This window comes from Chrysemys picta, chromosome 10, assembly GCF_011386835.1.
Source record: "Chrysemys picta bellii isolate R12L10 chromosome 10, ASM1138683v2, whole genome shotgun sequence".
NCBI classification, from domain to species: domain Eukaryota; kingdom Metazoa; phylum Chordata; order Testudines; family Emydidae; genus Chrysemys; species Chrysemys picta.
The window spans coordinates 80,769,966-80,783,660 of NC_088800.1; the positions used below are offsets into that span (position 1 = coordinate 80,769,966).

A 13,695-nucleotide genomic window follows, 5' to 3' on the forward strand; every position below is an offset into this window, starting at 1 on the left:
AATGGCAGTGCTGAGAGCTAGATGGATGGAAGTTGCTTTCACTTCTGAAGACATGGGTTTAAAATCTGGATCGGGTCATGAGTTTGGTCCCCGGCTAGGACCAACTATAGGAAACACGTCATGAGATCCACAGTCCAGCGCAGGGGCTTAACTGGCAGTGTGTGCTTGAAAAAGGTCCCCAGCCTAGGTTAACTGAGGGTAGAGTGAGATTGTCACTCAGGGCTGCGTGGACAAAGCTTGCGACATGTTTGGAGCCACGACCACCCAAAATGGGCTCTTAATGAGCCCCGTAGGAGAACCAGTGTGCTGGTCCCTCTGAGCCCACCATAGCAGAACCAAGGTGTGCTGCTTTGGCTCTTGGGAAAGCCACGGGCCTGTTGCTATAGCTGCCCTGGTGCTCTGTATACTGCAAGCTGCAGGGATCGTTGTCAGAGTCAAGCTAATCACGCTTGCGATCTTGTGTGTGTCTCATTTGTTTCTAGCAACAGAGTCCTGTGGCACCTTTAAGACTAACAGATGTGTTGGAGCATAAGCTTTCGTGGGTGAATACCCACTTCGTCAGACGCATGTCATTTGTTTCTGAAGTTTGTCACCTGGTTAATTTCCAATCGCGCGCTCTAGGTGTGATTCACCAATAATAACATTCCATAATGGTCTGTTCTCTCCAGCATGTTCCACTAATCTCTCCTTCAGGGGGGCGTTTGCTCTCCTACCCGCATTCCCTTTGCCTGAGCATCTGCCCCATCCTCCTGTTGGCTGCTGTCGCCGCCGCCTCCTTCAGTGTTGTGACGCTGTCCCTCTCTTGTCTCTCCCAGAGTCTGAAGGAAGGCCTGACCGTGCAAGAACGCTTGAAGCTCTTTGAATCCAGGGACTTGAAGAAAGACTAGTTCTCCCCCTTCAGCTTGAACACCTCCCAGCTTGCGATCGCACGGCACGAGCACCGCGTGTTCCTAGTTCCTTATGATCCTCTGTGCTGTTGTTCGTCTCGATGCTCCTGATCGGACTGAGTGCGGCTGGCGGTTCTTCCCGCCCCTGGCACCTTGACTCCACAGCTCCTTTCCCCGCATCGAGAGATGCTTCAGAGACTCCACGAGGGAGAGGAGGGGATGGAGTTCTGCCCCCTTTGGCTCCTTCCTTCACTGTAAACCATTACACTAAGTGTCAGTATTAAGGCTCAGCAGCCTATCGATAAGCTAGCTCTGTCATACCGACTGCTTTGGTTTAGAATGGCCTGGCTGGCATAGGCCAGACCCAGCGCTACAGCTGTTTGAGTGACCCCGGTGCTCAGTCACACACCGTGAGCCCGTCCTCTGAGCTTGCGTTCCTTGCACCTCCGGGGAAAAGCCTGTGGTCAAAACGTCAGGAAAGGCAGGTCCGTTTGTGTCGGAAGCAGCCCCACCCGTCAGGTGTGTGCTTGGGTCACAGCACCAACAGCCCGCCAGCTGCCGGAGAAAAATGAGGGGAGTCTGCTGGGAGGGTGGCCAGGGTTTGGGCTCCGTTCTCCCAACCCACAGCCCCAGCAGGTCTCGGCCTTGGCTTGTTTTCAGGCTGTTACAGCCAGAGCGTTACAGATGTTCGTTAAACGCAGATTTCAACAAAACCTGCCCCGAAGGCCCATCTCCTCTCTTCCTATCATGCCCGTGCCCTGAGTAATGTGCTTCCAGGGACCGAGCTGCAGGGCCTGTCTACCCAAATCCATCCCAGCTACAGCCAGCCCCCTCCAGCCACTCTCCCCTTCTTCCCATCAACCACTGGGTGTGAGAGCTTCCCTGCCCCGTTCTGAGGGGGGAAGACAGAGCCCACGCTGGCTGCGAACACACACAGCTCAGTCCAAAGGCAGCTCCCTGATTTCAGCTCCTCTCACCAGCCAACAGCTCCGGTTTTAATACTTTTATCTATGGCTACATTTTACTTTTCAAAGCTCTTCTCCAAAGTACGAGTCTCAGAACTCGCCTGTTCTCCAGACCACCCATATTGCAGCTTCCCAGGACAGCTTCCTGCCTGCTCCCAGCTCCTGAATGAGGATCACTCTTAAAAGTCCATTTAGCAACACTGCGCAGCATGAGACCACTGGAGTGAAGTAAAAGTGAGTGAGGGAATTGCGGGAATCCAGCGGTGGAGGTGCAGCATTAAACCAGTGTAGCTTGGCAAAGGCGGGGGGGAGAGAGTATCTCTCGTCCTGTAGGTCCTCGCTCATCTCCGCAGTGGCTACGGCCGTGCTAGCAACAGCAAGCACATACTTTCTCCCCTGTACGCCTCCTTGCTTCTGTACCCTGCATCACTGATTGACAAGACAACTCCTGCCTCAACTCTGAGACTAGGGCCTGTTCCAACACGAGCAGTTTCTAACTGAGCTTGGCTATCTAGTGTGGACAGGCCTAAATCACATTGGACTGTGCCCTTGACTCTGTAGGGAGCCAGGCTACTGCCTCTCTCAAATTGTGTCTAAACATGGCTCCTCGCTAGCTGTGCTTGTTTGGCCAGCTTGGTTAAGGGGTAGTGCCCCTCATGAGCGCTGCCCAGCACTCTGATGCCCTTTGCCCCAGGAATGCTCAGTGTAGTCTGGAAGGCTTGTGCAGAGTGGCGGCCATGCCTGACCCTGGTAGCATGCCAGGCCAATGGGGGAGTTTCTAGTCTGCTTTGACAATGGTTGGACAATCCACCTGACTTTCCTTTGTGACTGTGGAACCACTGGCTAAAGCAGGTTTGAAACTCATTTCTGGTCTCTCCCGTCGGCCACCCATGTTGCCTCGGTCCCCAAGGATCTCCCGCCTTGCCAAGATGGCTGCCGCCAGCTTGGGACTTGGTGATTCTCGACAGGCCTCTTAGCTCTGCCTTCCTGGTGAGAGGAGCTGCTTGTGTCCCCCACAGATACCCAAAAAGCACATTGAGTTCTCAGCTTAGTTGGTGGCTGGGGGCTGTTTAAATAAGTCCCATCACCTCCCCAACCCTGCTCTCAAATTTCACCCAGAGCCGCATTGCTGAAACCCCTCACACTAGTGACTGTATTGGTGATGCTAAGTAATGGGTCCCCCCAACCTCCAGTGGCCATGGCGGTGGTCTGCCTTCCAGCCGAGGAGGCCTAAATGTGACTCCCTCCCTCAGTGTTCTTTAATCAGCCAGAGGGGACGCTGTTTAGTCAGAGGAAGCATTCCCTCCCTGCCCCAAATTCTGACCCACTCTGCAGGGCCTGAGCATGTTACTGGTAGATTCTGCTCATTCTGTTCTTGGAAGATGTCAAAGCTCTCTGCCTGATTCAGCTTCCGCTTATCCCTGTAGCTCCATTGGCTTCAATGTGGTTCCTCATTCTCACCACCATGAGATCAAAACCAGGCCCAGGATGAACACTTGAGGGCCAAACTCTGATGGAGCTGGGGAAGGGGTGACTTCAGTGGGAGCTACAAGCAGCCAAGGGCAATGTGGTCTTTGGGCTGAACTCTGGAGCCCCACAAGCTCTGAGGGGACATGTCTCGCAGGCCAGTGGGGATGTTGGTGCTGTGACACAGGTTGCATCTGGCTCTAGATACTGCCAGGGGAGGGGTTGCTCACCTGCTGTGTTCCCTATACCATGGGGCCCTCCACATGCAGACCCAGCTTGCTCCGTCCTTGACCTTTCCTGGTCTTCTCACATCAGCAACCACCAGAAGAGAACATCCCTTTGTTCTTATGCTCCATCCCCGCCTGGTTGGGGGTGGAGGGTGTCTTCCCTCTGCTAGCTTTCCAACCCTGAATTCTCCGTTCAGATGGTGGAGCCTATGGGACACAGGCATGGGTAGCATGAAGTCCTTCAGCGTTGGGATTTCTCCTCCCTCACCTCACAAGAGTCCACTTGAATGTGACATTTCCAAGGAGGACACACCCCAGCCTGTGCTCCCTTGGAGTCTGGTGAGGGCTTCTTACTCCTAAATCACCTGAGCAAGGTGTGTTCTGTTCTCCTGTTGGAAAAGCCACTTCTCTCTCTCTCTCTCTCCCTTCGGCCATCTGGGCTCCGAGCTTCTTGCTACCCAACGAGCTAATTGCTGCTGCTTTGTTCGCTTCTTTGGGTTATGATCAGTTACTTTAAGGGTGAGAAGTGAAGGTCACACACCTTTTCTCCATTTCGAGTTGTATGCCAGGGAGATGGAGGCTACAGGATGGTGCTGTAGATACCCATGGCCTGATGCCCTTTGTGGTACAGTTTCATTGAACTGAGCCTCAAAGAGATCCTGAGAGTGATGCTCCCAGGGGGTTGAAGCCACCTTTTTTCTGCTGTGCACTTCCCCAATCCAGCCACTCTTCTCTTGAGGCTCAGTCTCTCTCTGCTTGGACCAGGAACTCTCAGTGAGTTATTGGGATCTCTTTTTTTTTTTTTTTTAACCTCTGCATCTATCCAGATCCTGATTTCATAATGGTAGAGGAGGAAGTGTAACCACACAGATGTAGATATCATTAGGATGATGCTGTGCGGAGCTGGCTTGGAGGAAGGGTTGCAGCATGCTGATGGACAGCTTGGTGGTGTTTTTGGCCATGCATATGGCGGAGGTGGAGAGGGAAAACTGTGGTTGAAGTGGGGCCTGTCTTTTCCATCTTTTGACCCAGATGGTGTACATGGGTGAGGACATGGGGAAAGGCACTGTGGTATGTTTTCAAAGTGGAAGCACTTAGATAGTAGCTAGTATAAAAGGAGAGCAGGGAGAGAAGCGTGTAAACCAGTGGAATAGCAAGCCACGTAATAAGAGGTGGTATTGAAGAAATGGTAGATCCAGTGGGTTGGTCTGAACAGCTTTCTGCTTGTGCTCTAGTCCCATAATTATCCTGTACAGGGTCCCAAGGACTGAGGCAGAGAAGAAAACTGCTTAGAGGAAGAGAATCTTTTATTTGATGGGTTTCTTAGCCCATTATCCTTTCTCATGTGCACATACCCCAAGCGAAAGACTGTAATTAGGGAAGCTTTGAATAGCCCATGTCAATTTCTTCTCTTGAGGAGATGTGCATAGTCCTATGAAAGTCCTGGGACCTGACTATGATGGATGAGACACTGCCAGTAACAGACTTAGGCAAGATGTTTGTTCAAGCTAGCTGGTATTTTTTCTTTAAGGCTGGTATATCTTTATTTCCTACCTTACTGCAAACTCGTCATCCTGTGACCTCCATCTTCCTGGGTCAGTGGATCAGCTTAAAAGGATTTGCTTCAAGGTGTGCCAGGACTAATGGATCAGCAGAATCTGAACTTGTGGGAACGGATCTGTCAGTGAAGGTTTGTGACAGGGGATCTTCGGATGATGCATCTTGGCCCACTTTTCTGGACCTACATACTGCCCTTAAAAGCTAACTAGACATGCAGTTTCACTGGGATGAAATGGAGCCACAGATACCAGCTGTAGCCAAAACAAAAATCCAGTGTTACAAGAAATGAGCTCCTCTGGGGAGGACATAAACACCGTGCATGGAGGGGTGATTGGGACCACCCTTTGGTGTATATTTTTAAAACTTCTAAGAACCTCTAACAGGCCAAATAAGTGTTTGTTTTGCTGAACTTGTTCTAAAATATTATTTAACACCTAAACAAAGGGTCTCGTACAAACATTTGTTATATACTGACCCTTGTAAGAGCAGGTGCGTTCTGAAGCAGACACATCTCCAAAGAGGGACTGAAGCTTTGTTTTTAATGTTTTTCTGCTGTGCACAAGGTATGCGCTCTAAAGTCAGTTGTTCAAGGGGGCAGAAGAGCAGCTGGCTCTGTGCCCATCTGTGCAGCTTCTCCATCCCATCAGACTGCTGCGCTCCCAACTGGAATAAACATTGCAATAACTGAGACTTCCAGAGGTCAAGAACAAAAAAGCTGTGGCGCAAGCACGCACTTCTGTTCTCTCTGATGTGCTGGCAGAGGCCTCATTGCCGTTTTGATGGGCACCTACCTGAGCTGGGAGGAGCCGTCGTCGAAGTATTAGGCAGTGTGTTCACCTCTACTCCACCCCCAGTAAACACAGAGATCTACCACAGGTAAAAAAAAGTCTTAGCTGAGTGCAAGGTTCTGTGGTTCACCCCAGTTCTGCCTTCTGCTTCAGGCTTCATCTTTCTCCATGAGGCTAGAAATCCGTGTTTCTCAGATTGAACTGAGGAGGAGGGTGCCCCTTTGCCCAAGACACTTTCTGATTCCATCTGCATCTTCCTGTGTGTGTGTATGTGAGAGAGAGAGAGAGAGAGACAGCAGAGGATTTTCCAATTCACTTTTCCTCCGGCTGTGTTCCAGGCACCCTTCATACACGACAGGGCAAATTGGCATGGTAGCTGTCTCGCTTGCAGTGCTCCTGAAGGGAACAGTATATACAGTGTGTGAATACATATATATTGCAAGCAGCTGCATTTTATAAAGTCCTACACTATGAAAAGTACGAGAATGTGAGGTCTAATAAAACCAAGTTCAAAATAGCCGTAGAAACGTATAAACTTTCTAATTGCTTCCAAAGTTTTGTCTTTTGTGGAGAATTTTTCAGCCATTTTTTTTCTTTCTGGAAACAATTAGATTTAAGTCCTTTTTAACTGTGATTTCCCCCCCCCTATCCATCTAAGAGAGGGAGCAATTTTTTTTTCCCATTTGCTTCAAAAGCAGAATTTGTGCTGATGTGCAAAACACAACAAGGCTATTTTTCTGTAACCGGTTGAATGGAGTGCATTTAAGCAGTCCTAAGCATTGTAAAATGTGTCACTTTTGTAACAACTATATACTTGATTGGAATTCCACTAGACCTTTGCATTTTTGTGGTTCATATACAGTACTTAGTTTGTTGTGAACACTTAAGCACATGCACGCTCAGTGTAGCTTGCCTTTACTTTGTAATTTTTTCCATTTTTTAAAAAAAAAAGCTTTGTTATTCTCTTTAAAATAATTTAAAACCTGTATAGTATTCAAAGCACGCAATGTAAATATTTATTACTCAGAAGTTAGCGGAGGGTTTTTGTGTGTGTGTGACTAAGTTCTGTTTTTTGGGGTTTTTTGTTTTTTTTTTAATCTTGTTCTAATACAGATGTCCCTTTTGGGATTGGAAGAGATTTGAGTGTAAGATGCTGAACCTACCCTGTGTCCTCTTATTAGAATGTTTTTTGATGACTGTTATAAATATCTTTTAAAATTCTCTGACCTGTACCTTTAGCTTTGAAGATACCTGTCCAAAGAATGTGTCCAGTCTGTTTGAGAACTGTTAATCCTAAAGCGCTATAAATTGTTTTTTCCATTGAGAATTCAGTAATCTTGTATTTGATAGTGGCATTAACACCCTGTGAATGTGCAAAATTGCTATCTATATATAGAAGTAGTAACTACTGTGTGACTAGAGCATACACAGATATCCTTGCACGATAACTTAGGACTGTTGCAGTGAGTGAACTAAGGTTCCAGGATCCTAGTGTATAATTGTCTAACTCACTTATGCATCAGCATTGAAACTACTCTGTAAGGCTACATGGAATTTACAAGGGAACTATCTCCTAGCTGTGCAGTTACATATTGTACAACAGCATGGAAGTTTACTGTAACTTACAATGATATGTAAGTAACTGTTTAAAATATAACTTTCAATACATCGTAGTTACTACTGAGTTGCACTTATGATGTGATCCCTACCACTGTAATACAGAGCATTTCTTAAAAGTGGCTGCAGAAATATTGTTGTGTGACTGGGGAAGGACACTGAAGAGACACGAGGGCTGAAAACAAAGCTGTCAGCTCTAGTGGTTTAACTTGCTGCAGCCTGCACTTTAAGAGACTACTAGAGGAGAATGAGGGGGCAGCAGGCATTAGCAGAAACCTGACTAGCCTTTGAATTGGTACCAACAGCACTAACCCTCCTGGCCACTGACATTAGTTTAGTGCAATCACAAGCAATTCTTTCATCACCCTTCCTGTCTACCCTACACATGAACGTGTGCTGGATGGGGCAGGAACACTGACTCTTTGCTCTAATCTAGAGAGCAAAGTATGTTGTAAAATACTGAAGACTTTGACTTGTAGCAAATAGATGAGGATTTAGTCTTTGATACACATTCACCCTTTTGGGACCTGGAGTTTTGGGTTGACTTGAGATTTTAAACTTTGAGGGTGGGGGGCAACAGAGGGAAGCTATGTATTTGAATGATAACTGTGAAGTGGCAATAGACACCCTCACTTCACACCACCAACCCAATCAGAATTGAGGGACTGCCTTAGCTCTGTCCTGTGCATGCCTTCAATCAGCGGCCCCAGTCCAGGGAGATGAGTTCCCGACTCAAATGCACACACCCTCCACTACCAGCTGAGTTGCAAGAGCTTCAGTCCCTGGTGGAGATGGAAATAGAAATCATGATTAGTTGTGGTTTATGGTGAACACCCAAGAGTCAACCACAACATCTCCAGTTCCTGTGATGATGCAAGACAGAGAGAGCCACCTGTCCAACCTGCAACCTGACTGCATGGTGTTAATGGCAGCAGATCAAACCTAGAAGATTGTGTAACTTACTTCCTGGGTTGCTACTGTGGTGGTGAGAGACTTGTGCACCTGCCTCAGAACTAGCACAAAACAAGGGTGGTGACCAGGGAGAAGTGGCAGCTGTGTTCCATCAGGCTGCAGGTCTGAATGGTGTGCATAAGGGGAGGGTTCCACACACCTCACGCAGCAATGGAGTGATGTGTCAGACCTGATCCATTTCCTCTTGCAAAGGTGAATGCACACGCCTTTTGAGGCCCCTGTGATACTGAGTATGAGTGGAATCTTTTTTTCTCTCTTTCTCCCCCCCCCCTTTGCTTTTATTTCAGTGCTTTAAAAAAAAAGCCGCTATTCACTGTAATAGAAGCATCACTTTGGTCACAATATTTATTCCTTACAAATCTTGTGTGACATGCTAGGTTCCCATGGATGTAGCTGATAATTTTTATTTTGTAAATATAATTACTTAACTTTACATAAACTATATCGTAATAAACTATTTTTGCACCACCCTTTGCATGCTGTGTAGTGAGGTGCTTGTTTGGACATGGTCATCTACATGGAAAGGAGACGCAGGCTTTCGAGTTAGCCACTTACTACAGTCCTACCACCATCTACATTTTCTTTAATAGATACCCATTGCTGTTCAAAGCATTGTGAAGCTAATACTCCTGACTGTTGTGGTGGAGAACTGCCTACAGCTGGTACAGCGTGGATATCGGCAGTGGCAGATTCCTTCCAGACCTTTGCCAGTGTACCCTAGCCTGCTCTAGAAGGACCAAACTAAGAGTAAGTGGGTAGACCAGGGATTGGCAACCTTTGGCACACGGCTCGCCAGGGTAAGCACCCTGGCGGGCCGGGCTAGTTTGTTTACCCGCCGTGGCCGCAGTTTTGGCTGATTGCGGCTCCCACTGGCTGCTCCAAGCCAATGGAGGCTGCGGGAAGCGACGCGGGCCGAGGGATGTGCTGGCCGCCCTTCCCGCAGCCCCCATTGGCCTGGAGCAGCGAACCGCGGCCAGTGGGCGCCATGATCAGCCGAACCTGCGGACGCAGCAGGTAAACAAACCGGCCCAGCCCACCACGGTGCTTACCCTGGAGGGACGTGTGCCAAAGGTTGCCGATCCCTGGGGTAGACTAATCTCTTTTTGCTTTTACTGGTTGGGGCCTCTGGCCTAAGGCTTACCATAAATGGCAAATGAGGATTTTGTGGTGTTCTTAATAGTGCTAATCACTATACTTATTATAACAGGACATTGGCAACACACTAGTGGGACTTTTAGCCATAGAGGCTTCCAGCACTTCACCTATTTTACAAAGATTAAGGCATTTTTAACCAGACATGGGGAAACAGACAACCCATGAACTTGTAAGAGTCTGTATCAAAATTCACTCACTGTGTGCCCCAAATTTAACCTACCCTAAAGTATGAGGGGAAGGTTAATTTCCCAGAATATTCAGAATATCTCATTATATTTGCTGACAATACCACAGCTCTTAAGCTCTATTCTGAATGTTATTTTCTGTTAATTACTGGTTCAGTGGTAAAGCTCTGAAGCCCAATCTAAACTGAAGTTGTGGTAAGTGTGGAATAACAGTTAACTGTGAGACCTAAAAATAGCCACAGTAACTTGAAGAGCCAAGAAGAGAAGAGGGAAACGGTCTTTTACAACCAAGAACGAGTCAAACACCACAGCTTGAACTGTATGTGGCAAAGGCTGTTACTGGGACTGCAAGATTTGATGCTTTACAAACTTTACGCTGCAGTTAGTTTTACAATCAAGCCCTCCTTATAGCACTGTGGCATAAGGACATGAACCCTCTGACATTCCAGCTCCCTGTTTCAAGTGTATAGGCTGATATGTCTAAAACAAATCGCTGTGTTCCGTTCTTATTCTATGTCAACGCCACAAGAGCTCTCATTAAGAGCCAAGGATGTAATGAGTATGGAAACTGAACTAGCCTCTTAACCTGAGGGGAGAATCAGGTACATTAAGCAGGGGAGAGCTTACACCTGCATAGGCATAACAGCTTCTGTTGCCTGTCACAGCATCTTCAAGAGCAGTAACCTGCTTTCCGCTAGACATGAAATGGCTTTGTTTTCAGGAAGTCAAGAATCCACCCTGACCTCTGAATTTCATTTAGGAGACTGCCACCATAAATGGAGGAGGGAGGCAGATGATTTTAAAAGCCTACAGGGACATGACACCTAGTATCCGCAAGAAAATGCGGGGGAGGCTTGCACAGGGGAGAACTTGCCCCAGCTAGAAAACTGCCAATCTATCTCGAAGATTAAAATGGGAATAGTGGTGTCCTATATTCTCTAGTGCCAAGCCACATTGGGCAATTGATATGGATGGGGTTACGCTGCTTTTCTTGTATAGGAACGGAGCAAGCAGCCTGTCCCCTACGTGCACTGGGGTTTCCTTTTGCAGCTCCTTTCCCTGAGAGGCAGCAACTCCGCTACAGTCAGTTTCTCAACACTTTGCACTCCAAGTATTTCTCTCACACTACTGGGCTGTTACGAGGGCCAGCCTGGACTTGTTTTTCTGCAGATTGCCATATCTACTCTCCGGCCCCACCAGGGCACTTTTTCTAGGATTCTATTATGCTGCAGCTACTGAGAAAGTGAACAGACTAGAGGGAGGCTAATCAACATTCAAAATAAATGTTAAAATTCCTGACTTCTCAATCAAGTTTTCCATAACAAACCTTGTCTTACGTATTTTAAAGGTTAAATGGCTAATACACTTTCCACTCCTAATAAAGTAACATACCCAGTTCAGTCCATGTGTGAATTATAGCTTTGTGCAGAGCCCCTTTACCCAATTCTTTTAGAACTAGTGACGAGGAAGATTTGCACTCTTATACTGCCATGCATGAAATAAACAAGTAGTTTCCCAGCAAGGATCAGCCATACCAGAAATAGTATATCATTCTGTAATGTCACTAGGGGTAACCAGTAAGTGGCTATTTCACTGTCAAAATATCCAGTACTCTTCAACATTCCAAACTTTGCCTTCTTCCAGTGCATGGCAGTGGCCATTATCTTTTGAACTCCAGCACTACAGCTGGCCCTTCTACTACACCACTACTTACCAAGGAGTTTAGAGTGATGCACTTTCATTTAGTACACAGTGAGGTTTTCACTGAAAAGTACAGAACTCCTCACCCTTGTATGATGCTATAGTCTTTGTAGCTATAACAAAATTAAATGACAAATAGCATTTTTCTAGCAAGTGTCTCTGTAAGGACCCTTCCAGCTCCAAAAAGCTGCTGTCATTTCTGTTCCTTTTCAGTGGGGAAAAATGTGTAATTAGCTGGATTGTACTCTTCCCAAATCCTTTCAAACTCTGCCAGGAATGGCTCCACATACTCCGCATCCTCCACAATCAGCACGTTCTCACGGTTGTTCTGGATAGCTTGAGTGGTCCAGTTGAGGGAACCAGTGATGAGCATCTTTTTGTCTACAATAGCAAATTTGTGATGCATGTAGCCACTCTCCTGGTCGTGACGCACCTGAATCCCTGCAAAATGAGGAGAACCTTTTCAATGCTTCCTCTTCAAGGTAAAAAGCTTTCTTATGACCAAAAGCTACCCTGCAAAGTGTCCTAAGAGACTGGCTCAGAACCTGATGCCCTTAACTTAAAAAAAAAAAAAATAATCAACATGAGTGTTTGATGCCATTCCTCACCACACCAACAACAGGAGAGGGAAACACTGAGCCCTGTGGTCATCTTGCCACATGTCTGTCCCTTGTGACAATAGGTGTTTGCTTCTCTATTAACAGTCTGCAAGGACAGGAAGCTTGGCTAAGCTTGTTCCAGTGTACCTGCCTCTTCTAACAGGCCACAGGGGAGACCAGGTGGATGGCTCATAGGGGTCCAGGGGGCTGCACCTGAGCAATCACCCTCTTCTTTAATGTGGAAGATCACCTAGCTCCTCCCATCTTCCTCAGGGCTGGGCCGGGCTCCCCCAATGTCTCCCCCAGCTGCCCTGTGTCAGTCTTTCCCCTGGCACGTACACCATCCCCATAGCTGCTCCCTACAGTGCCTCCATGGGGGTCCTACCTCCTTCAGCCCCACCTACTCCCTGCGCTGTTCCTTGGCTTCCCTTCTGCCTTCTACATCCCTGACCTGCTTCGCTTCCCTTCCCTTCCCCTCCCTCTGTCCCTGGCTCCCTCATCTTCCCTCCCCCACCCCTCCTGCCCTGACCTCCATCTTCTCTTCCACCCCCACCTCATCTTCCCTGCCCCTCCCCTCCTGCCCTGACCTCCATCTTCTCTTCCACCTCCACCTCATCTTCCCTGCCCCTCCCCTCCTGCCCTGACCTCCATCTTCTCTTCCACCCCCACCTCATCTTCCCTGCCCCTCCCCTCCTGCCCTGACCTCCATCTTCTCTTCCACCGCCACCTCATCTTCCCTGCCCCTCCCCTCCTGCCCTGACCTCCATCTTCTCTTCCACCGCCACCTCATCTTCCCTGCCCCTCCCCTCCTCCTGCCACCTCCCCCGCCTCGCCCCTCACCCGCCTGCCGCAGGCGGCCGATCTGCGAGCCGGTGAGCACCATGTAGTCGGAGTCGGTGACGAGGCGCACGCGCACGCCCCGGCGGTGCAGCAGCTGCACGGCGCGGCCCAGCTGCGGGCTGGAGAAGGCGAAGAGACAGAGCTCCAGGGAGCGGCGCGCCGAGAGCAGGCGGCGCAGCAGGCGGGCGAGCGGGCTGTCGCCGTGCGGCAGCGGGCAGAGGCAGGGCGCGGGGCCCGGCTCGCCCAGCAGCGCCGCGGTGCAGGTGACCGGCGACGGGAAGAAGAGCACCTCGCGCCGCGGGGCCCGGGGCCGCCGCCACCACCCGCGCACCAGCAGCGCCAGCCCGAGCCCCAGGGCCGCGCCGCCCGCCCAGCGCCATGGCAACGCCTCGAGGCCCGGCCACATGGCTCGCGCGCCCGCTCCGGACCACGTGCCGGGGTCACGTGGGCCGCGCAGGGGCGCGGCCTCGGTGGCGCGAGGATCCGCGTACGCGAAGTCGGCGGGTCACGTGCCAAAGCTGGCGGTGGGGGGGAGGAAGGGGTTTGCCGCGCATGTGCGAGACCAACTGGCTGAACTCATAGCGACGGATCCCAGATCAGCCCTCCCCCCACACCCCTCCCCGGGCGCTCGGGCGCTGCCCAGCCCCAACTGCCACGAGGCACTCTCTGACCGCGCGCCCCGCCTCAGCGTCTCGCTCTCCTGCGGGGGCGGGGCTAGCTAAGGGGGACAGT

At 49.5% G+C, this 13,695-nt stretch overlaps 2 protein-coding genes across 12 annotated transcripts in view; one reads left to right on the plus strand and one right to left on the minus strand.

Annotated features, from left to right (window-relative positions):
* MPRIP (myosin phosphatase Rho interacting protein) overlaps window positions 1–8,953 on the plus strand; it is a 170,626-nt gene extending 161,673 nt beyond the window's left edge. For all 11 annotated transcript variants that reach the window (XM_008164738.4, XM_008164735.4, XM_042853101.2 and 8 more), the window contains one exon: window positions 816–8,953. In XM_008164738.4, the coding sequence (XP_008162960.2) occupies window positions 816–887 (72 nt within the window). In that variant the 3' untranslated portion in view covers window positions 888–8,953. The remainder of the gene's footprint in view (window positions 1–815) is intronic.
* Window positions 4,514–13,695, minus strand: PLD6 (phospholipase D family member 6). Its single transcript, XM_065560180.1, has 2 exons — window positions 12,964–13,695; window positions 4,514–11,965 (listed from the first exon to the last, which is right to left on the minus strand). Exons 1-2 carry the CDS (start codon window positions 13,367–13,369, stop codon window positions 11,718–11,720), a joined length of 654 nt encoding a protein of 217 aa, XP_065416252.1. The 5' UTR covers window positions 13,370–13,695; the 3' UTR covers window positions 4,514–11,717.

What these genes read in the sequence shown, in the direction of transcription:
- PLD6 (XM_065560180.1), bottom strand. Translation starts at nt 13,369, where the DNA reads ATGTGGCCGGGCCTCGAGGCGTTGCCATGGCGCTGGGCGGGCGGCGCG. An exon ending in CGGCCGCCTGCGGCAGGCGG is followed by an intron (nt 11,966 to 12,963) that starts GTGAGGGGCGAG and finishes CTCATTTTGCAG; the next exon opens with GGATTCAGGTGCGTCACGAC.